Source organism: Oncorhynchus keta, chromosome 25 (assembly GCF_023373465.1).
Source record: "Oncorhynchus keta strain PuntledgeMale-10-30-2019 chromosome 25, Oket_V2, whole genome shotgun sequence".
NCBI classification, from domain to species: domain Eukaryota; kingdom Metazoa; phylum Chordata; class Actinopteri; order Salmoniformes; family Salmonidae; genus Oncorhynchus; species Oncorhynchus keta.
This window is the reverse complement of record NC_068445.1, coordinates 38100280-38122665: the sequence shown is the minus strand read 5'-3', so window position 1 is coordinate 38122665 and position 22386 is coordinate 38100280. Positions and strand designations below refer to the sequence as shown.

General features: G+C 42.3%; 1 protein-coding gene and 1 long non-coding RNA gene across 29 annotated transcripts in view; both read left to right on the top strand.

Moving 5' to 3' along the window:
• The window catches only part of LOC118357969 (kremen protein 1-like), a 145455-nt gene extending 135484 nt beyond the window's left edge, over nt 1-9971 (top strand). The window contains exons 6-11 of one of the 2 annotated variants that reach the window (XM_052479235.1): nt 1973-2082; nt 2729-2824; nt 3262-3388; nt 6754-6921; nt 7563-7647; nt 7916-9971. In XM_052479235.1, the coding sequence (XP_052335195.1) occupies nt 1973-2082; nt 2729-2824; nt 3262-3388; nt 6754-6921; nt 7563-7647; nt 7916-8075 (746 nt within the window). In that variant the 3' untranslated portion in view covers nt 8076-9971. Of the gene's footprint in view, nt 1-1972; nt 2083-2728; nt 2825-3261; nt 3389-6753; nt 6964-7562; nt 7648-7915 lie in introns of both variants that reach the window. The other variant, XM_052479234.1, reaches the window with a different exon arrangement.
• Nucleotides 9972-10450: 479 nt separating this feature from the next.
• LOC127911755 (uncharacterized) lies at nt 10451-15889 on the top strand. 27 transcript variants are annotated; one of them, XR_008079219.1, is made up of 6 exons: nt 10451-11654; nt 11709-11796; nt 11891-11934; nt 11997-12040; nt 12085-12348; nt 12393-15889. It is a non-coding gene; the product is annotated as an uncharacterized LOC127911755 (long non-coding RNA). The 27 variants fall into 27 exon arrangements; XR_008079232.1 differs by having other exon boundaries at nt 11997-12084; nt 12129-12348; XR_008079222.1 differs by lacking the exon at nt 11891-11934 and having other exon boundaries at nt 10452-11654; nt 11997-12128; nt 12173-12348; nt 12393-12436; nt 12481-15889.
• Nucleotides 15890-22386: the final 6497 nt, after the last annotated feature.

The following is a 22386-nucleotide window of genomic DNA, read 5'->3' as shown; positions in this document are numbered from 1 at the left end:
GGTCTGTGTAGATGTTTGACAGTGAGTAGGACATCATTTGCTTCGGTCTGTGTAGATGTTTGACAGTGAGTAGGACATCATTTGCTTCGGTCTGTGTAGATGTTTGACAGTGAGTAGGTCATTTGCCCTGGTCTGTGTAGATGTTTGACAGTGAGTAGGTCATCTGGTCTGGTCTGTATAGATGTTTGACAGTGAGTAGGTCATTTGCCCTGGTCTGTGTAGATGTTTGACAGTGAGTAGGACATAATTTGCTTCGGTCTGTGTAGATGTTTGACAGTGAGTAGGTCATCTGGTCTGGTCTGTGTAGATGTTTGACAGTGAGTAGGTCATCTGGTCTGGTCTGTGTAGATGTTTGACAGTGAGTAGGACATCTGGTCTGGTCCTCTACACATGATCTAAACCAACTAGAACTTCCCACCGGTGCTTCTATGGTGCTCAAACTAGTTATATGGTGCTTCACCTAATGTGTACAGAGTGGAGTATTTTCTGGTGAATGGAGAAATAAAACTGTATTTTCAAAAGATGACATTCCAGTAAAACTGACACGTCAATACTCCACCCACTATTGAATAGATGATCTCAGAACCAACGTTGAAAAGAAATCAGATAATCCAAAATGGAGGGATCGCCCCACCACTCTCAAAACCTACTTATTAGAACGGTCATGTGAAGAGAATGTTATATCGCTCCCTTTGTTGTCAAAAACAGTTTCCTGATTTTGGCTGAACAATACATGCTACATTTCTATTTAATAGGCTACACAAGCATCCGGCTTATGGCAAACAACTGCTAGATAATGGGAGACAGATTTCGCAGCTGAACATGATTACAATAACGATCAAATGTGTCTTGCACAATCCAGTCTCATCTTTCCACTATGTGTTGAAAACTCTTCATTCCACTCTGAATCATTTTTAAAATTGAACCTTTATTTAACTAGGCAAGTCAGTGAAGAACAAATTCTTATTTTCAATGGCGGCCTAGGAACAGTGGGTTAACTGCCTTGTTCAGGGTCAGAATGACAGATTTTTACCTTCTCAGCTCAGGAAGTCCAATACTCTAACCACTAGGCTACATACCACCCCACTAGGCTAATTCACTAGGCTACCTGCCACCCCATCATTGAGAGAGTCTGTTGTATGTCGTTTCTATAATAACTCTGACAACATATGAGTCTCTGGGGTGAGTTGTACAACAGGGTTTAGTTTACATATGAGTCACTGGGGTGAGTTGTACAACAGGGTTTAGTTTACATATGAGTCACTGTTGTCACAGGGATTAGTTTACATATAGTCTCTGGGGTGAGTTGTACAACAGGGTTTGAGTAGGGGAGTTGTACAACAGGGTTTAGTTTACAGTTTACATATGAGTCACTAGGGGTGAGTTGTTTACAACAGGGAGGTTTCAGTTTACATATGAGTCACTAGGGGGGAGGGTTTGTTTACAGTCACAGGGTTTAGTTTACATATGAGTCACTGGGGTGAGTTGTACAACAGGGTTTAGTTTACATATGAGTCACTAGGGGGAGTTGTACAACAGGGTTTAGTTTACATATGAGTCACTAGGGGAGTTGTACAACAGGGTTTAGTTTACATATGAGTCACTAGGGGGAGTTGTACAACAGGGTTTAGTTTACATATGAGTCACTGGGGGGAGTTGTACAACAGGGTTTAGTTTACATATGAGTCACTAGGGGGAGTTGTACAACAGGGTTTAGTTTACATATGAGTCACTAGGGGGAGTTGTACGACAGGGATTAGTTTAGTTGAGTAGGATCCCCATTAGCTACTGTACATGCAGCAGCTACTCTACCTGGGGTCCACACAAAACATCAAATACACAACAGAACAGCTATAGGCTATAACAACATAAACAAACACACCTGTCTGAAAGACTTACAAACTTTGCACAATGCAAACGTCAATAATGAAACCGTTATTAAGTCAACTGTTTTCCGACTGTTTAACTCCAGCTCGAGTGGGGGCATGCGGGGGTAACTACTCTGCGCCCTCTGGGGTGGTCTACTCCCCTGACTTCCCTGATAAGTACGGGGCCGGAAGGGTTTGCTACTGGACTGTCCAGGTACATCTTGGATCTTTACTCATTTACTGTTACGGCCCTCCTACCTCCTCTCTCATATCTCCTCTCTCCTACCTTCCCTCTCCTACCTTCCCTCTCCTACCACCTCCTCTCCTACCTCCTCTCTCCTACCTCCTCTCTCCTACCTCCTCTCTCCTACCTCCTCTCTCCTACCTCTACCTCTCTCCTACCTCCTCTCTCCTACCTCTACCTCTCCTACCTCTACCTCTCTCCTACCTCTACCTCTCCTACCTCTACCTCTCCTACCTCTACCTCTCCTACCTCCTCTCCTACCTCCTCTCTCCTACCTCCTCTCTCCTACCCCTACCTCTCTCCTACCTCCTCTCTCCTACCTCTACCTCTCCTACCTCTACCTCTCCTACCTCTACCTCTCTCCTACCTCCTCTCTCCTACCTGTACCTCTCCTACCTCTACCTCTCTCCTACCTCTACCTCTCTCCTACCTCTACCTCTCCTACCTCCTCTCTCCTACCTCCTCTCTCCTACCTCCTTTTTGCTGTTCTTTTTTTTCTTTCAGTTTCTTGCCTATTGTAAATTAACTTTGGGTTTCAGACAAGCTATATATAACGATATAACTCTGTATTAATAATATATATGGTTTCTATATGTCTAATTATTATTATTATTAGGTCCCTGGAGCCTCCGTGATCCTGTTTAACTTCACCTTCTTTGACATCTCGGACCAGACAGACATGGTTGAACTGCTGGACGGCTACACCAACCAGGTTACATGTTACTACCCTCCTTTTTATTATCTCCAAAAGTACTTATTTATCTCCATTAAATCAAATCACATTTTATTTGTCACATACACATGGTTAGCAGATGTTAATGCGAGTGTAGCGAAATGCTTGTGCTTCTAGTTCCGACAATGCAGTAATAACCAACGAGTAATCTAACTAACAATTCCAAAACTACTGTCTTATACACAGTGTAAGGGGATAAAGAATATGTACATAAATATATATGAATGAGTGATGGTACAGAGCAGCATAGGCAAGATACAGTAGATGGCATCGAGTACAGTATTAGTCATTGTATTTATGTATTTGTACTGTGAAGTACATTGTATTGCTTCCTTGTATGACATGTGCTATACGTTACAGAATAAAGTTTGATTGGTTGATTGATTGGCTGGGTTGTTGGTTGATTGATTGATCAGGTGGTGGCGAGGTTTGACGGTCGTACCCCTCCCCGGGAGCTGGTCAACGTCACTGGAGACTATGTTATCCTCTACTTCTACTCAGACCGAACCAACCAGGCACAGGGCTTCGCTGTCACGTATCAAGGTGGGTTCTCTCTTTCTCTTTCTCTCACTCACACACACACACACACACACACACACACACACACACACACACACACACACACACACACACACACACACACACACACACACACACACACACACACACACACACACACACACACACACACACACACACACACACACAGACCAAACCAACCAGACACAGGGTTTGCTGTCCCATATCAAGGTAAGAGACACTTAGTCATGCTGTAGCTGGGGACTTTTACCAGTAAAATCAACAGGGTGACGCTCTATTCAAACTCCCTGTCAGAGTAGATTGAAGGTATTGTTCTCAAATCTGGTCATTAACATGATATCACCCACACAGCGGTTGTTTGGAGGTTGTTTGGAGGTTTTTTGGAGGTTGTTTGGATGTTGTCTAAACAAGTGTAACAAGTTGTTTAGAAATATATGTTTTTATAGTAGCTAGAATAGCAGAGGAGATAATCATTTCCAGACCTCTCTCTCTGAATGATTTCAGTCCCAGCAGCACACCGACTGGACCACATAAAGACACACACAGAGAACCACATGAAGAAATTCATTTCTAATTTCTCTCCGGTAGTTAGAATGTGAACAGGTGCAGGCTGACATCCTGGTATCCTGGGTACCATGGCAGGGTTTTGCATAGCAACCACGCCACCCGCCCGAACATCCGCCCGCCTGCCCGCACACCACACACACGCACACGCCACGCACACACACACCAGACACACAACCACACACACACACAATGCTCACCACACACACGCACGCACGCACACACACACACACACACACACACACACACACACACACACACACACACACACACACACACACACACACACACACACACACACACACACACACACACACACGCCACACACACACACCAGACACATCACACACACACACACACCTGACACATCACACACACACACACACACACACACACACACACACACACACACACACACACACACACACACACACACACACACACACACACACACACACACACACACACACACACACACACACACACACACACACACACACACACACACACACACACACACACACACACACACACACACACAGTGAGAGGTAGAGGGAGGACAGGCACCTTTTCTCTTCTCACTAGCCTCACAGCAGCAGGTGATATTGGTGTTGCATATTTAAATGTTTCGTTTTTCTAGGAACACATACTAATTCACAGGGTGTATGTTGCATAGCAAGCATTGCTTCTATCTAGACATGCTGTTATTGTGCATTCATTAATGATGCTGGTATATCCGTGTATTTTATTAACACATTATCTTTATTCTCTCAATCTCAACACACATTTTTATCACACTTTATCATAATATAATCAAAGTATTTACGGATAAATAGAAATTCTCTGTTTAGACCAAACTGATGTAAACATCCACTATTGTTTCAGGTCCATTACTTTAAGGAAAGCAGCTCTCAGCACTACTCTCTCTGAGTTAGTTGATATGGTTGACATTATAGCGAAGAGCCTAGAGGGCTATAAATCACATACACAACCACCCACACACAACCACCCACACACACAACCCCCCACACACACAACCACCCATACACACAACCACCCATACACAACCATCCACACACACAACCCCCCACACACACAACCACTCATACACACAACCACCCATACACAACCACCCACACACACAACCCCCCACACACACAACCACCCATACACACAACCACCCATACACACAACCACCCATACACAACCATCCACACACACAACCACCCACACACACAACCACCCACACACACAACCAGTTTCTCCATCCTGAAGGGGGAGATCAACCATTTCCAGACCCAGGGACATGTACTAGTCTGTGGTGACCTAAATGCCAGAACTGGACAAGAACCTAACACCCTCAGCACACAGGGGGACAAACACCTTCCTAGAGGTGACAGTATTCCCTCCCAAATATGCCCTCTTAGACGCAACTATGACAACATAACCAACAAAAACGGGTCACAACTCCTGCAGCTCTGTCATGCGCTGGGTCTTTACACAGTCAATGGTAGACTTTGATGAGACTCCTATGGTAGGTACACCTACAGCTCATTCCTTGGCAGTAGTACTGTAGATGACTTTATCACTGACCTCAACCCAGAGTATCTCAGAGCGTTCACAGTCAGCCCACTAATACCCCTATCAGATCACAGAGAAAACACAGTCTATCTGAACAGTGACATACTCAATCATGAGGCATCAAAGCCAAAAGAACTGCACACTATTAAGAAATGCTATAGATGGAAGGAAAGTAGTGCAGAAATCTACCAAAAAACAATGAGACAACAACAAATTCATCCCCTTTCAGACAACTTCCTGGACAAAACATTTCACTGTAATAGTGAAGGTGCAAACGTGATTACACAGACCCACAAATAATTAAAAAACAAACCCAATTTTGATAAACTCCCATATCTATTGGGTGAAATACAACAGTGTACCATCACAGCAGCAAGATTTGTGACCTGTTGCCACAAGAAAAGTGAAGAACAAACACCATTGTAAATACAACCCACATTTATTTATTTTCCCTTTTGTACTTTCAACTATTTGCACATTATTACAACACTGTTTATAGACATAATATGACATTTGACATGTCTTTATTATTTTGTAACTTTTGTGAGTGTAATGTTTACTGTTCACTTTTTATTGTTTACTTCACTTTTCTTTGTCCATTTCACTTACTTTTGTAATGTAAACATGTGTTTCCCATGCCAATAAAGCCCCTTGAATTGAAAGAGAGCGAGAGAGATAGAGAGAGAGAGAGAGAGAGCTACAGAGAAAGAGAGCTACACTGAGAGAGAAACAGAGAGAGATATAGAGAGAGAGAGAGCTACAGAGAAAGAGAGCTACACTGAGAGAGAAACAGAGAGAGATATAGAGAGAGAGAGAGCTACAGAGAAAGAGAGCTACACTGAGAGAGAAACAGAGAGAGATATAGAAAGAGAGAGACTCCCCTCGAGGCTAAGATGGATTGATGTAAATTCCAAACAGTATGTTACCACAGCGGCAGCACAGCATTCTGTTGTGTGGAGACAACTCAAACTATTTGTTTACTTCTGGTAAAGATTCAGTCAGGTCACCAGTCATGGTAGAGATAAGGAATGAGATTAACTTCCAGCAGGTTTTGTCATCTCATAAGGACTCAATATTTTCCTGATTTAGACGTCTTGGCTTTTAGTATTTTTATGACATGAAGAAAAGCAAGTGTTCCTGGTTTGGGGACAAACGCAGCAGCAGCCACAGGTAGACACATGGAAACATTCTGATGTGTGTTGTTGTTATTGTTGTTGTTTCAGCTCTGAGAGGGTCCAGGCCTATGGATGAAGAAGAGGAGGAGGAGGAAGAGGACACCAGTACGGTGGAGCCTCAGCTGGGAGGAGTAACGGAGAAAACTAATGGTCGCTCCTCACAAATCCTCTACGTAATAACATCCAGTCCTGGTAAACCGGACCACAACATGCCAGGTCAGTGGGTCGGACCCAACGGTACCAACGGATACACCTCTAGTATGTAGACATCATCATCTCTCTCCATCCTTCCCTCCGTCTCTCTCTCACCATTCCTTTCTCTCTGATAGGGGTTTGTACTATTTCCACTAAGGAGGCTTCTGTCACAGGGCTGTACATTAACAAAGGGCATATAGGTAATGCCAACTAAATCCTTTAGATTTAACAGAAGGCTTTCTCCTATAGGGTTCCTTTTTATAGCTACCTGGTCTCACTGTGTTTTCATGACATGTGCATGGATGTATTTAACAAGTTATAGTTCACCATGTACATCATGTGTTATGAAGAAGGTGTGAGACCTGGGCCAAATACTGTCAGATATATAACGCTGATGTAATAACGTGTGTACTAATATTTTGCCCTCAGAATATGTTCTGATAAAGGTCTTTGGGGTAACATGTGTGCTGGCAGTACAAGCATTATAGTACTGTACAAACTCATATGGTCTAGATCTGCCAAACTATTTTTGTTTTATAGCCCCCTTGTATATCTTTCTGATCTGAGGGTCTATAAAATGCCTCCAGGGTTCTCTAGTAGTGCTAACTGGTATGTCTTCCTCTGAAGTGTCTGAGGTAAATTCTGTGTTTGTGTGTTGTCAGAGTGGACCATCTACACTTTGGCTGCTCTCCTGACTCTGACAGTCATTGTCATGGTGACCAAACTACTGCTTCATGCCACAGTCAAGTAAGTATCACATTTCCTGTTGTTCACTGTAACTTATGAACAATAAAGTTGTCAAGTGGTATTGTACTAAACCTGAGTGTAACAGAAGTAACAGAAGTATAGTTGATGCCAAGTGATGTCTTTTTAAGGTTGTAAGAGCCACAAGCTAATGGAATGTATAACCTAATGTTACTATTCTCTGTGCGATGTCTCTGTGTCTCTCTCCTTCGCCCTCCTTCCCTCCCATTACCTTTTCCCTCTCTCCTCCTCTCCTCCTCTTCTCTTCCAGATCTCCCAACATCCCGACCATCAGTGGTTCAGAGAGCTGCAGCGGTCAGAGTTCTGGGTCTGAGCCCTGGATCATCCTTTACCAGCCCTCCACCATCTCTCTTTTCAAGAAAAAGCTAAAGAACCACCACGGAGACCTCAGCCCTCTGGTGGGCAACTAGGGAAATGCAGTCTGGTATACTACTGCCATCACTACTGAACCCTGTACCAGGGCCTACCGTACCAGAGCGAGCAACAGAGCTGGCCGCCCCAAATCAATGAGACTCCATGGGGCACTGAGCTACAAAGCTAACATGCTAACTAATGACTGATTCACTGACTCACTGAGAGACTACTACCAAAATGGCCCAGACATGGCTGTCTGTGTCTGCTGTGTACAAGGCAGGAGAGGAGAGTAGATGTACAAACAGCTCAAGGTGGACATTTTACTGCAGGGCACTCATATTCTTGGGGTTCTACTTCCATTGTCTCTCCATGGATGTCTGATAGATTATTGAAGTCCTCCTCTAAAGACAGGGGTTGGCTGGGGCCAAATCAGATTCCAGTTTCCACAGGACTCCTCCAGAATGCAGGTCTTCCATTGTAACTGTTTCCAAGTGGGGCACAAAATGACAGACTACGCATCTCTCCTCATTTAATAATCTGCGAACAACAAAGGGAGCCATGCATATTCCCTGTCAGTGACTGTGACTGGTGTCTCACACAGAAAAGGGGGGTTGAATCCTGATCGTTATCAAGGGACGAGGACATCAACCCCGTCATATTACGGTACATGTAACTCTGACTCAGTTATGTAAGTACAATTAATACCACTATGGACAATCGGCAGTTATTGAACCACCACAGCCAGCTAAGCCTGAAAGGGACCCCCTTTCCTCCTGGACAGCAGCGAGTTACCTGTAATGATGGTGCATTATGTAGGCCAGTGTTAGGTATAGAGAGAGAGACGAGAGGTGATTTACCTGCTCTGTCTGGAGCGAGGAGAATAGATAGCATGAGTAAGTCCTGAAGAAAGAACGCATCTAAAAAAAGACATGAATACAGAGAGAGAAAAACAACACTCTCTCTCTATGCCACACTGCCTCTTCCTCACTCTCTCTCTATGCCATACTGCCACTTCCTCACTCTCTCTCTATGCCATACTGCCTCTTCCTCACTCTCTCTCTATGCCACACTGCCTCTTCCTCACTCTCTCTCTATGCCACACTGCCTCTTCCTCACTCTCTCTCTATGCCACACTGCCTCTGGAGGGAACCATGTCAGAAGTCTCTCCAATGACGGGGTGGATGGAGGGGGAGAGGGAAGTAAGGAAGGAAACAGAAGGAGAAGAAAGGTAGAAGAGGGTTGGGTGTAATTTAACAACTGCCGTTTTAAAGTCCCGAACAGTCATATGGATTAAAATAGCCTTTTGAGTGATCAAATATTAATATCATCCATCATATTTGTGGGGGATCGAAACGCTTGCGGATGGCTAACTACGAGGAAGTTTGAAACGCCTAACGCCTAAACGCAACTTGACTACAGTGAGCAGTGTTGCAGTAAAATCATCTCAAGATAATTTGGTGAAACACAAAACAACATTGATGTTGCATCAATTATGTAGATTTTTTGCACATCTCCCGTTTGACATATCTCTTGTGATGCGATCCACAGCAGAACTGACGGATGTGTTGACATGACAACTATATCAGAGTTTTGAGCGTTCCATGCTGGCTGAAAACCTACCTAGCCAGTAACTAGCTAACACCAGACACAGATGACACAGATGACATAGTTATAGTTATCATGAGATAGTTATCTTTTCCATAGATGAATAGAGTAGACTTTTAATTATATTGGCTGACACCCGACAGTCAAAGTTTGGCACCAGTAGAGTAGCTATCTAGCTATATAAACAACGCCCCTCCAAACACACTTTCTCCAATGTTGGTTACAAGGTGGTACTTATTTAAATTAGGTAAGGGAACGCCATGTTACCATTGGTGTATTAAAATGACTGAGTTAGGGTGATGTCACCCTTTCCCCTAAATAACCTCACCTCCTTAATCCAAGTGTTTGTCATGGGGGGTGGGGGGGGGGGTAACCTTGACCAGTAACCTTATGATCAAACTTAATCAATGTAGAAGTCATTTTTCATACTTTGGTCATCATACTTAGATCTGGTTTCATCCACTTTTCATCCAATTTTTTGAAAAGCATGATTTTTGACCTTTAAAATAGTTTTTGAAATGCTCATAGGTTCTCTCTCTCTTGTCCACTCAGCTGTTGGTTCTGATCTGGTTTGACTGGCTATTGACTGGCTATGTCCCAAATAGTCGATAGGGTTCTGGTCAGACGTAGTGTATTATATTGAGAGTAGGTTGACATTAGGAACACACACTGTGTTTAAGCCTTAAGTATCTTCTACAAGCCTGCTACTGTTGGCTTCTCTCCTCTCCTCTCCTCTCCTCTCCTCTCCTCTCCTCTCCTCTCCTCTCCTCTCCTCTCCTCTCTCCTCTCCTCTCCTCTCCCTCTCTCCTCTCCTCTCCTCTCCTCTCCTCTCCTCTCCTCTCCTCTCCTCTCCTCTGCTCTCCTCTCCTCTCCTCTCCTCTCCTCTCCTCTCCTCTCCTCTCCTCTCCTCTCCTCTCCTCTCCTCTCCCCCTCCTCCTTGTGTTTCTGAGTCTATTAGTTGGGATCCTTGTCCACCCTAAAACAGACTACGTCACCCTAGAACAGACTGTCACTCTATATCAGACTATGTCACTGTATAACAGACTATGTCAATGAGAATTATAGTAGAATGGGTGAGACTTTGAAAATAAACGTTTGCTTAATTCTTTCCCCACTTTTATTTTCTATGTGGTCTTGTGTCGTCTTGGACATCACTGACCATATTGTTATCCTTACGTTGCCACTTGATTACAAGGAGGGGGTCAATCCTGTTGTATGTTGTGTAATTCAATGTGACACATGTCCTGCTCTTACAAAGCCATGGTGAAATCCATCAGTCGTTTGTGTACTTACTCATAATAATATAATATAATATAATATAATAATAATAATAATAATAACTATTATTACTTACTCATAAACTGCAACTTTGCTGGGAGGCTGGAGGGGCCCCCCAGCCCCCCCATATTCAGCAGCTTCAGATCCCCACATTCAGAGGGCTCAGCAGACCCAAACAACCTCACTCAACTCTCAGCTAAACCACAAATAATATGGGGTGGATGGATAAAAGCACTCATCGATAGTCCACTGTGTTAGCAGACCGCAGGTTAATGTCACTGTTTCAGTGTCCACTGTGTTAGCAGACCGCAGGTTAATGTCACTGTTTCAGTGTCCACTGTGTTAGCAGACCGCAGGTTAATGTCACTGTTTCAGTGTCCACTGTGTTAGCAGACCGCAGGTTAATGTCACTGTTTCAGTGTCCACTGTGTTAGCAGACCGCAGGTTAATGTCACTGTTTCAGTGTCCACTGTGTTAGCAGACCGCAGGTTAATGTCACTGTTTCAGTGTCCACTGTGTTAGCAGACCGCAGGTTAATGTCACTGTTTCAGTGTCCACTGTGTTAGCAGACCGCAGGTTAATGTCACTGTTTCAGTGTCCACTGTGTTAGCAGACCGCAGGTTAATGTCACTGTTTCAGTGTCCACTGTGTTAGCAGACCGCAGGTTAATGTCACTGTTTCAGTGTCCACTGTGTTAGCAGACCGCAGGTTAATGTCACTGTTTCAGTGTCCACTGTGTTAGCAGACCGCAGGTTAATGTCACTGTTTCAGTGTCCACTGTGTTAGCAGACGCAGGTTAATGTCAGGTTAATGTCACTGTTTCAGTGTCCACTGTGTTAGCAGACCGCAGGTTAATGTCACTGTTTCAGTGTCCACTGTGTTAGCAGACCGCAGGTTAAGTGTCACTGTTTCACTGTTTCAGTGTCCACTGTGTTAGCAGACCGCAGGTTAATGTCACTGTTTCAGTGTCCACTGTGTCAGACCGCAGGTTAATGTCACTGTTTCAGTGTCCACTGTGTTAGCAGACCGCAGGTTAATGTCACTGTTTCAGTGTCCACTGTTAGCACAGGTTAATGTGTTACCGCAGACCGCAGGTTAATGTCACTGTTTCAGTGTCCACTGTGTTAGCAGACCGCAGGTTAATGTCACTGTTTCAGTGTCCACTGTGTTAGCAGACAGCAGGTTAATGTCACTGTTTCAGTGTCCACTGTGTTAGCAGACCGCAGGTTAATGTCACTGTTTCAGTGTCCACTGTGTTAGCAGACAGCAGGTTAATGTCACTGTTTCAGTGTCCACTGTGTTAGCAGACCGCAGGTTAATGTCACTGTTTCAGTGTCCACTGTGTTAGCAGACCGCAGGTTAATGTCACTGTTTCAGTGTCCACTGTGTTAGCAGACCGCAGGTTAATGTCACTGTTTCAGTGTCCACTGTGTTAGCAGACCGCAGGTTAATGTCACTGTTTCAGTGTCCACTGTGTTAGCAGACCACAGGTTAATGTCACTGTTTCAGTGTCCACTGTGTTAGCAGACCGCAGGTTAATGTCACTGTTTCAGTGTCCACTGTGTTAGCAGACTGCAGGTTAATGTCACTGTTTCAGATAGGTTAAACCATACCAATATGAGATATATGTTTATATATCAGCTTTTATATGTATAATAATGTTAGGATTCTATTTCTATTGGTCGAGCACTTTTCAGGTTGTCTTTCCCACCAATCAGAAACACAGTCAGAGCTGATTCATCTGGTTCAAAACGTTCATGCACTTGTAGCTGTAAAAAGATGTTAATCTAAGTTTTTTTTTTACAATTGTTTTAGATGCTTTACTAGTTTACTAGTTACTAGTACAATGATAGATAAATAGTATTTCATCCAGTTTGGCTCTTATCTCTTCTGGAAATCAAAACCATTTGAAATGTTACACAAATCAAATCAAATGTTACTTGTCACATACACATGGTTAGCAGATGTTAATGCGAGTGTAGCGAAATGCTTGTGCTTTTAGTTCCGACAGTGCAGTAGTATCTAAGAAATAATCTAACAATTCCCCAACAACTACCTAATACACAGTTCTGCACTTTTGGAAACCAAAACCATTTGAAACTTTACACAGTTCTGTTGTTCTGGAAACCAAAACCATTTGAAACTTTACACAGTTCTGTTGTTCTGGAAACCAAAACCATTTGAAACTTTACACAGTTCTGTTGTTCTGGAAACCAAAACCATTTGAAACTTTACACAGTTCTGGTGTTCTGGAAACCAAAACCATTTGAAACTTTACACAGTTCTGTTGTTCTGGAAACCAAAACCATTTGAAACTTTACACAGTTCTGGTGTTCTGGAAACCAAAACCATTTGAAACTTTACACAGTTCTGTTGTTCTGGAAATCAAAACCATTTGAAACTTTACACAGTTCTGTTGTTCTGGAAATCAAAACCATTTGAAACTTTACACAGTTATGTTGTTCTGGAAACCAAAACCATTTGAAACTTTACACAGTTCTGTTGTTCTGGAAACCAAAACCATTTGAAACTTTACACAGTTCTGTTGTTCTGGAAATCAAAACCATTTGAAACTTTACACAGTTATGTTGTTCTGGAAACCAAAACCATTTGAAACTTTACACAGTTCTGTTGTTCTGGAAACCAAAACCATTTGAAACTTTACACATTTCTGTTGTTCTGGAAACCAAAACCATTTGAAACTTTACACAGTTCTATTGTTCTGGAAATCAAAACCATTTGAAACTTTACACAGTTCTGTTGTTCTGGAAATCAAAACCATTTGAAACTTTACACAGTTCTGGTGTTCTGGAAACCAAAACCATTTGAAACTTTACACAGTTCTGTTGTTCTGGAAACCAAAACCATTTGAAACTTTACACAGTTCTGGTGTTCTGGAAACCAAAACCATTTGCAACTTTACACAGTTCTGTTGTTCTGGAAACCAAAACCATTTGAAACTTTACACAGTTCTGTTGTTCTGGAAACCAAAACCATTTGAAACTTTACACAGTTCTGTTGTTCTGGAAACCAAAACCATTTGAAACTTTACACAGTTCTGTTGTTCTGGAAACCAAAACCATTTGAAACTTTACACAGTTCTGTTGTTCTGGAAACCAAAACCATTTGAAACTTTACACAGTTCTGTTGTTCTGGAAACCAAAACCATTTGAAACTTTACACAGTTCTGTTGTTCTGGAAACCAAAACCATTTGAAACTTTACACAGTTCTGTTGTTCTGGAAACCAAAACCATTTGAAACTTTACACAGTTCTGTTGTTCTGGAAACCAAAACCATTTGAAACTTTACACAGTTCTGTTGTTCTGGAAACCAAAACCATTTGAAACTTTACACAGTTCTGTTGTTCTGGAAACCAAAACCATTTGAAACTTTACACAGTTCTGTTGTTCCGGAAATCAAAACCATTTGAAACTTTACACAGTTCTGTTGTTCTGGAAATCAAAACCATTTGAAACTTTACACAGTTCTGGTGTTCTGGAAACCAAAACCATTTGAAACTTTACACAGTTCTGTTGTTCTGGAAACCAAAACCATTTGAAACTTTACACAGTTCTGTTGTTCTGGAAACCAAAACCATTTGAAACTTTACACAGTTCTGTTGTTCTGGAAACCAAAACCATTTGAAACTTTACACAGTTCTGTTGTTCTGGAAATCAAAACCATTTGAAACTTTACACAGTTCTGTTGTTCTGGAAATCAAAACCATTTGAAACTTTACACAGTTCTGTTGTTCTGGAAACCAAAACCATTTGAAACTTTACACAGTTCTGTTGTTCTGGAAACCAAAACCATTTGAAACTTTACACAGTTCTGTTGTTCTGGAAACCAAAAGGCAAACATTACATTTAGAGCACCTGCTGTAGCAAAAGGGTTACAGTTTATATGCAAAATTGTAATGGCTGTATCCCAACGGCACCCTATAGAGCATTACTGGGCCCTAGTCAAAAGTAGGGCACTATATAGGGAATAGGGTGCCGTTTGGGATGGAGTCATTGACACATTGGAATGAGGGATAAGATTTACAGTAGCCTAGGTGTGCCTGTGAGTTAATAAGGGGGCCTCACAATGTAGGGAACGTTCGTCATTTTTCCCTCTGATGTTTGTCTGCTGGGTGACCTCATGTTTTACTTTGGATGTCTGCTCATCAGTAACTCATGTTAATTATAGCAAGACAAGAAAGAGCACGTGCCCCTGGGTCTGTGCTGTTCAGAGCAGTTCATGCTGAGAGGTAGAAAGAGAGCGGAAGAGTGGGTAAGGGAGACTGAGGGTGTGTTTGTGTATGTGTGTGAGAGAGAGAGATATAGTGTGTGTGCATGAAAGAGAGTGTATGAGAGAGAAAGAGAGAGCTTGTGTGTATGAAGGACATCAGAGAGAGGAGTCCTTGTTAAACATAGAAAATAATCTAATCTGACAGTTTAAATCTAGGAAGGCCATATCTGTTTGGATAGCCTGGTGAAAGATACCAACTCCATTCTCTCCCATGTCCTCCAGTCAACTGGACAATTCTACAGTACCTTATAATAAATAAGGGAAGATGTCTCTTTGTAGCTGTTGTTCATCTGAATGTTACACGGTACTAGGGTTGCAAACTTCCCATGTTTTCCATAAATCCTGGTTGGAAGATACCCTGAATCAGGGGGTTATAAGCAGGAGATCTGGAACCCTCCAACCATGATTTGTGGAAAACCTTGGCATTTAGGAAAGTTCCCAGAATTCTTAAACCCTACATGGTACTCTGTTCATGAGACGAGCAGTCCTATGTGATAGGGGGCAAAAATTGGTTTTGGCGGGGAATACTAAACATTGTTTTCATGAAAATTGTAAATGAAATAGTGAAATTTTTATTTATACAGTAAATTATTGTTATTTTGTATGTGAATGGAATCTAGTATTTTCTATAAGTGAAGTACCTTTGTAGTCTTATTTAATGTGTTTGCTAAATAAATACTGCATGCATGTTTCTTATCCCCATGTCGAGACTTTATTTTTTTGACCTTGGTCTGTCAATCCTGCATTCAAGACATACCCTACTCATTTTAGGAAGACAAAATATACAGATCTTTACCTCACTCTCTGGATTTACAACTGATGTACAAAGTAACAGAAGAATCTCACACTGGAGATATTATGTACAAAGAGAAAAATATTGTAGTATATAAACATGAACACACTCACTGTAAACCTTCAATGACATTTTACTATCATGAAGTACCTATTCTTAAAGTTTTAAACATGTCCTTGTATACAACTCTCTCTCTCCCGCTCTCTCCCAATTCAATTCAATTTCAGGGCTTTATTGTCATGGGAAACCAATGTTTACATTGCCAAGCAAGTGAAGTAGATTATAAACAAAAGTGATATAAACAACAAAAATGAACAGTAAACATTACACATACAGACGTTCCAAAAGAATAAAGATATTACAAAGTTCATATATATACAGTGGTGTAATGATGTGCAAATACAAGTACAAAAGGGACAATAAATAAACATGGGTTGTATTTCCATTGGTGTTTGTTCTTCACTGGTTGCTCTTGTGGCAACAGGTCACAAATACTGCTGCTGTGATGTCACACTGTGGTATTTCACACAGTAAATATGGGAGTTTATCAAAATCGGGTTTGTTTTGGGATTTTTTTGTGGATCTGTGTAATCTGAGGGAAATATGTGTCTATAATATGGGCAGGAGGTTAGGAAGTGCAGTTGTTTCCACCTCATTCTCTCTCTGTCCCTCTCTGAAATATGATCCTCTCACTCACTCTGCTGGTGGCACACTCTACTTCCCTACTAGTTTATAGCCATAGGCCCAGAATAATGAACACAATACTCTGTAGCAAGCTCTATTAACTCAGAATAGCATGGGGGGGTCTGTGACACTGACCTCTCATTAAAACAGAGGGAGAGGAAGAGGTGAAAGAGACTGAACCCCTTGCTGTCACACAGTCCCAGACGACAGACTCCTTCCTCGCCTTGCATCTCTGCACTGGTCCATTGGAGCTAGCTGGCTATTGTCAGGCTGTAACACAAATCCTGAGACTCTCTCTCTCTCTCTCGTTCAACTCAATCCACCGGGTCCCTATGGGATGGCTATGGCCCTGTCCCACTATTTCCCCTGTCACCTTCACTGTAGCAGAGGCCATGAGAAAAGACTGGTGCCAGCATCTCCCTCTAAACCTGAGACCTAGCCTGTAATTAACCCAACAATGGAGACAATGGACCCGAGTGTCCTGTTACCATGGAGAAGAGAAATTGTTTGTCGATGAACAAAACCCGGCACTTTCAGTCCTAAAACATAAAGAGGTAAAGAAGTCAGAGTGGGACGGTTATAACAACAAGATCTCAGTTTCCCTTCGAAATTCAACGTATTGCGGATCAACTTCTATTTTTGACAAAATAATTCCACATAGTTACAGGGGTAAAACAAGGGTTACGGTTAGGTATTGATTCTGAGTGGTTAAGATTAGGGCCATGGTTTGGTGAAGGCTTAAAACAAACAAAACAAAAACAAAAACAAAACCAAACAAAACAAAACAAAAAAAAACAAGTTATTATAGTCAGGTATCAACAGTATTCACAGTATTATTTCTTACTAGATAGAGTATTATGAATTAGCGCAGTGGTTTAAGCAGCGCGCTCTGACTCCGAGCATCACGAATCCTCTCCCAGTGCTGGGCATTAGTTTGTCATTTATATGGGGGGGCATTCTCAGGACCTTTTCAAATGTAACAAATGTTTCTGGTGATCAGGGTTAAAAACCCAGACCTAAAGTCCCCATGAGGGTAAAACAAGGAACATTCTCCCTCAAGGGGTTTATTTTAGGCTCGGGGGTATAGGGTATAGGGTTAGGGTTAGGGTTAGGGTTACAATTAGGGTTAGGGTTAGTGTTTAGGGTTAGGGTTAGGGTTTAGGGTTAGGGTTGGGGTTACAATTAGGGTTAGGGTTAGTGTTTAGGGTTAGGGTTAGGGTTAGGGTTAGTGTTTAGGGTTAGGGTTAGGGTTAGGGTTACAATTAGGGTTAGTGTTAAGGTTTGGGTTAGGGTTAGGGTATAGGGTTAGGGTTACAATTAGGGTTAGGGTTAGTGTTTAGGTTTAGGAGTTAGATTTAGGTTTTGGCTTTGGGTTACGAGTTATGGGTTATTGTAAGGGTTAGGTTTAAGGGTTAGGGAAAATATTATTTTTACCCCTCCTTGCTAACCACTAGCAGCCTTGAAACATCGCTTACTATCAGTTCAGCACATGAGCATTTCTCCTACTGTTACACAACATCAAGCTAAACCTTTAACATCATAGTAGACATTGAATGTCTATAACCAAACTGGCAAAAACTCTGCTTTTGGCCAATGGTAGATATAGCTAGCCACATTCTAACCTGAGTGCTAATGTTACTAGCTGCAGTAACAGTAAATCCCGATATAATGGTTAACACAAACATTGGCTGCCATGATATCCCACAAGTTATATCGGCCAAAAATATCGGACAAAAATAAAGACATACCTTGGAATAAACAGTTACATTGATCCGATAGGTATTTGACCATTAATAATTAATTTCTTTCTGCAAAACGTGCAGTGTTGATGGAGTTGTTGTAGCTTGCTAGCTAGCTTATTACATCCCAAACACCATGCTAGATCCGAGTGGGCCAGTTCATTTTGCATGGACCAGTGCACTTAGATAGCTGGCTATCTTCATTTTTAATCACCTACTAGCAACATGACATGACAAAACTCTTTGGGCAATTTAGTACCTACTTACACGATACGCCTCCATCACCGACGCCACCAGCAATCTATTCCTTTCTTGATGTCAAAACCTGCAATGTATTGTTGGTATAGGAGTTTTTCATAAAAAATAATTCAAATTGAGAAAATACACTATATACAAAAGTATATAGACACCCCTTTAAATTAGTAGATTCGGCTATTTCAGCCACACCCGTTGCTGACAGGTGTATAAAATCCCATTCTCATTGACTTCATATACAGCGTTGGTTAATACTTAAACTATGCCATCTCCATGCAGACTCTACAATGTGTACAGTTTTCAGATGATCCCTGTGCTCACGGAGGTGATTGCCGGCTCCTGGAAGTCCTACTGGTATCTGGTGGAGAGGTTCAGGAAGAAAACTGTCACGTCCTGTTCTGTTTCACCTGTCTTCACCTGTCTTTGTGCTTGTCTCCACCCCCCCCCAGGTGTCGCCCATCTTTCCCGTTATCCCCTGTGTATTTATACCTGTGTTCTCTGTTTGTCTGGTGCCAGTTCATTTTTGTGCGAAGAACCTACCAGCGCTTTCCCCCTTGCTACTGTCTTGTCTTAGTTCCTGTTTTCTAGTTTTTCCCAGCTTTGACCCCTCTGCCTGACCTGATCCTGAGCCTTGCCTGCCGTCCTGTACCTTTGCCCCACTACTCTGGATTACCGACCTCTGCCTGAACTGATCCTGAGCCTTTCCTGCCGTCCTGTACCTTTGCCCCACTACTCTGGATTACCGACCTCTGCCTGACCCCACCCCAGAGCCTTGCCTGCCGTCCTGTACCTTTGCCCCACTACTCTGGATTACCGACCTCTGCCTGACCCCACCCCAGAGCCTTGCCTGCCGTCCTGTACCTTTGCCCCACTACTCTGGATTACCGACCTCTGCCTGAACTGATCCTGAGCCTTTCCTGCCGTCCTGTACCTTTGCCCCACTACTCTGGATTACCGACCTCTGCCTGACCCCACCCCAGAGCCTTGCCTGCCGTCCTGTACCTTTGCCCCACTACTCTGGATTACCGACCTCTGCCTGACCCCACCCCAGAGCCTTGCCTGCCGTCCTGTACCTTTGCCCCACTACTCTGGATTACCGACCTCTGCCTGAACTGATCCTGAGCCTTTCCTGCCGTCCTGTACCTTTGCCCCACTACTCTGGATTACCGACCTCTGCCTGACCCCACCCCAGAGCCTTGCCTGCCGTCCTGTACCTTTGCCCCACTACTCTGGATTACCGACCTCTGCCTGACCTGACCCTGAGCCTACCTGCCGTTCTGCACCTTTGCCCCTGTTGTTGTAATAAACATTGTTACTTCGACACAGTCTGGGTTTTACCTTGAAACATGATAAAAACGGAAGTACTCTACTGCTCAGGTTGCCTCGAGTGTGAAACGTTTTATGACAGCTATCCACCTGACAGATGGAGCCTGAAACACACTACAGATACTGCAGGCATGAGATGGTCACTGACTGGTTTCTGCTTTGTGCATCTCCCCTTACTCCTTTCTCCCTCTTACAGGAGTCTTCCAAAGGCATGATTGAGGAGGCAGGCTTCTTTTCTATATGTTTTACTGAATTCACTCAGTCTCCTACTGGAGACATTCAAAGGCATGATTGAGGAGGCAGGCTTCTTTTCTGTCCGCTACCCCAACCTGACAGGGGGAGTGGTGGCCCTTAACTGTGGCTTCAAGATGTGAGGTGAACAACCCTTCACTCCTTCAATGCCGTTTATAATGATGTTCCATCTGTAAGTATGGACCCTGGCCTGTGTGCAGCATGGAACAATGTTGTGGAACGTTCAGAATCAGAAATATATTAGAGGAAACATGCCTCTCTGACATGTACACAGTTCTATCTCCAGCGTTCCTCAACGTTTGCTGAATGTGTTCTAGAACTCTGATCAGTCAAGTTACCAGACTGTTTTATGACTGAGGTTTGAAACCCTAGCGGAGTCCACTCCAAAACATATTGAAACCCTCGGTGATGTAGTGGTAAAAAAAAGGCGTGTATTTGCTGATGTCAGTGAATGAAGTAACACTCCTTATACTTCAATGCATTTTCCTTGGAAAGACGCCTGTTCAGAAAAGGTGCGTAAACTGTGTTTTCATGTGTTTATCCTCCACTACAACACTGGATATGCTGACACACTAAAGTATTTGTTTGTTGTATTTATCTGTCGGGTGGTTACAGTAGAAGATCTACAGAGCCTTCAGAAAGTATTCATACCCCTTGACTTATTCCACATTTTGTTGTTACAACTTCAATTCAAAATATATTATATTGCATTTTTCCCGCACCCATAATGACAAAAGTGAAAACATGTTTTTAGAAACATTTGCATATTTATTGAAAATGAAATGCAGAAATGTCTCATTTACATAAGTATTCACACCACGGAGTCAATGCATGTTAGGATCATCTTTGGCAGCGATTACAGCTCAGAGCCTTTCTGGGTAAGTCTCTAGCAGATTTGAACACCTGGATTGTACGATATTTGCACATTATTATTAAGAAAATTCTTCAAGCTCTGTCAAGTTGGTTCTTAATCATAACTAGACAGCCATTTTCATGTCTTGCCATAGATTTCCAAGTTGATTTAAGTCAAAACTCTAACTAGGTTACTCAGGAACATTCACTTGGTAAGCAACTCCAGTGTATATTTGGCCTTGTGTTTTTGGTTATTGTCTTGCTGAAATGTGAATTTGTCTCCCAGTGTCTGTTGGAAAGTAGACTGAACCGGGTTTTCCTCTAGAATTTTGCCTAAAAAACTCCATAGTCCTTGCCGATGACAAGCATACCCATAACATGATTCAGCCACCATCGGAATGAAAATATGAGGAGTGGTACTCAGTGACGTGTTGTTGGATTTGCCCCAAACACAACACTTTGTATTCAGGATATTAAGTTAATTTCTTTGACAATTTTTGTTCAATTTTACTTTTGTGCCTTGTTGCAAACAGGATGCATGTTTTGGAATATTCTTATTCTGTACAGGCTTCCTTCTTTTCACTCTGTCATTTAAGTTAATATTGTGGAGTAACTAGAATGTTGTTGGTCCATCCTCAGTTTTCTCCTATCGCAGCCATTAAACTGTAACTGTTTTAAATAAACAATTGGCCTCGGTGAAAGCGGTGGCCTGAGTGGTTTCTTTCCTCTCCAGCAACTGAGTTAGGACACCTGTATCTTTCTGGTGACAGGGTGTATTGATACACCGTCCAAATTGTAACTTCACCATTCTCAAAAGGATACTCAATGTCTGCTTTTTTTGGTACCCATCTACCAATAGGTGCCCTTCTTTGCAAGGCATTGGAAAAACTTCCTTGTCTTTGTTGTTGAATCTGTGTTTGAAATACACTGTTTGACTGAGGGACCTTACAGATAATTATGTGTGGGGTGCAGAGACGAGGTAGTCATTAAAAAATCATGTTAAACACATATTGCACAAATAGTGAGTCCATGCAACTTATAATGTGACTTGTTAAGCACATTTTTAATCCTAAACCTATTTGGGCTTGCCATAACAATGGGGTTGAGTACTTATTGACGCAAGACATTTCAGCTTTACATTTTTTATTAATTTGTTTAAAAAATATATAATAATAATGAAAACATAATTCCACTTTGACATGATCTAAAATGTATCCATTTTGAATTCAGTCTGTAACACAACAAAATGTGGAACAAGTTAAAAGGGAGTGTAGTGTGTACATTCTGAAGGA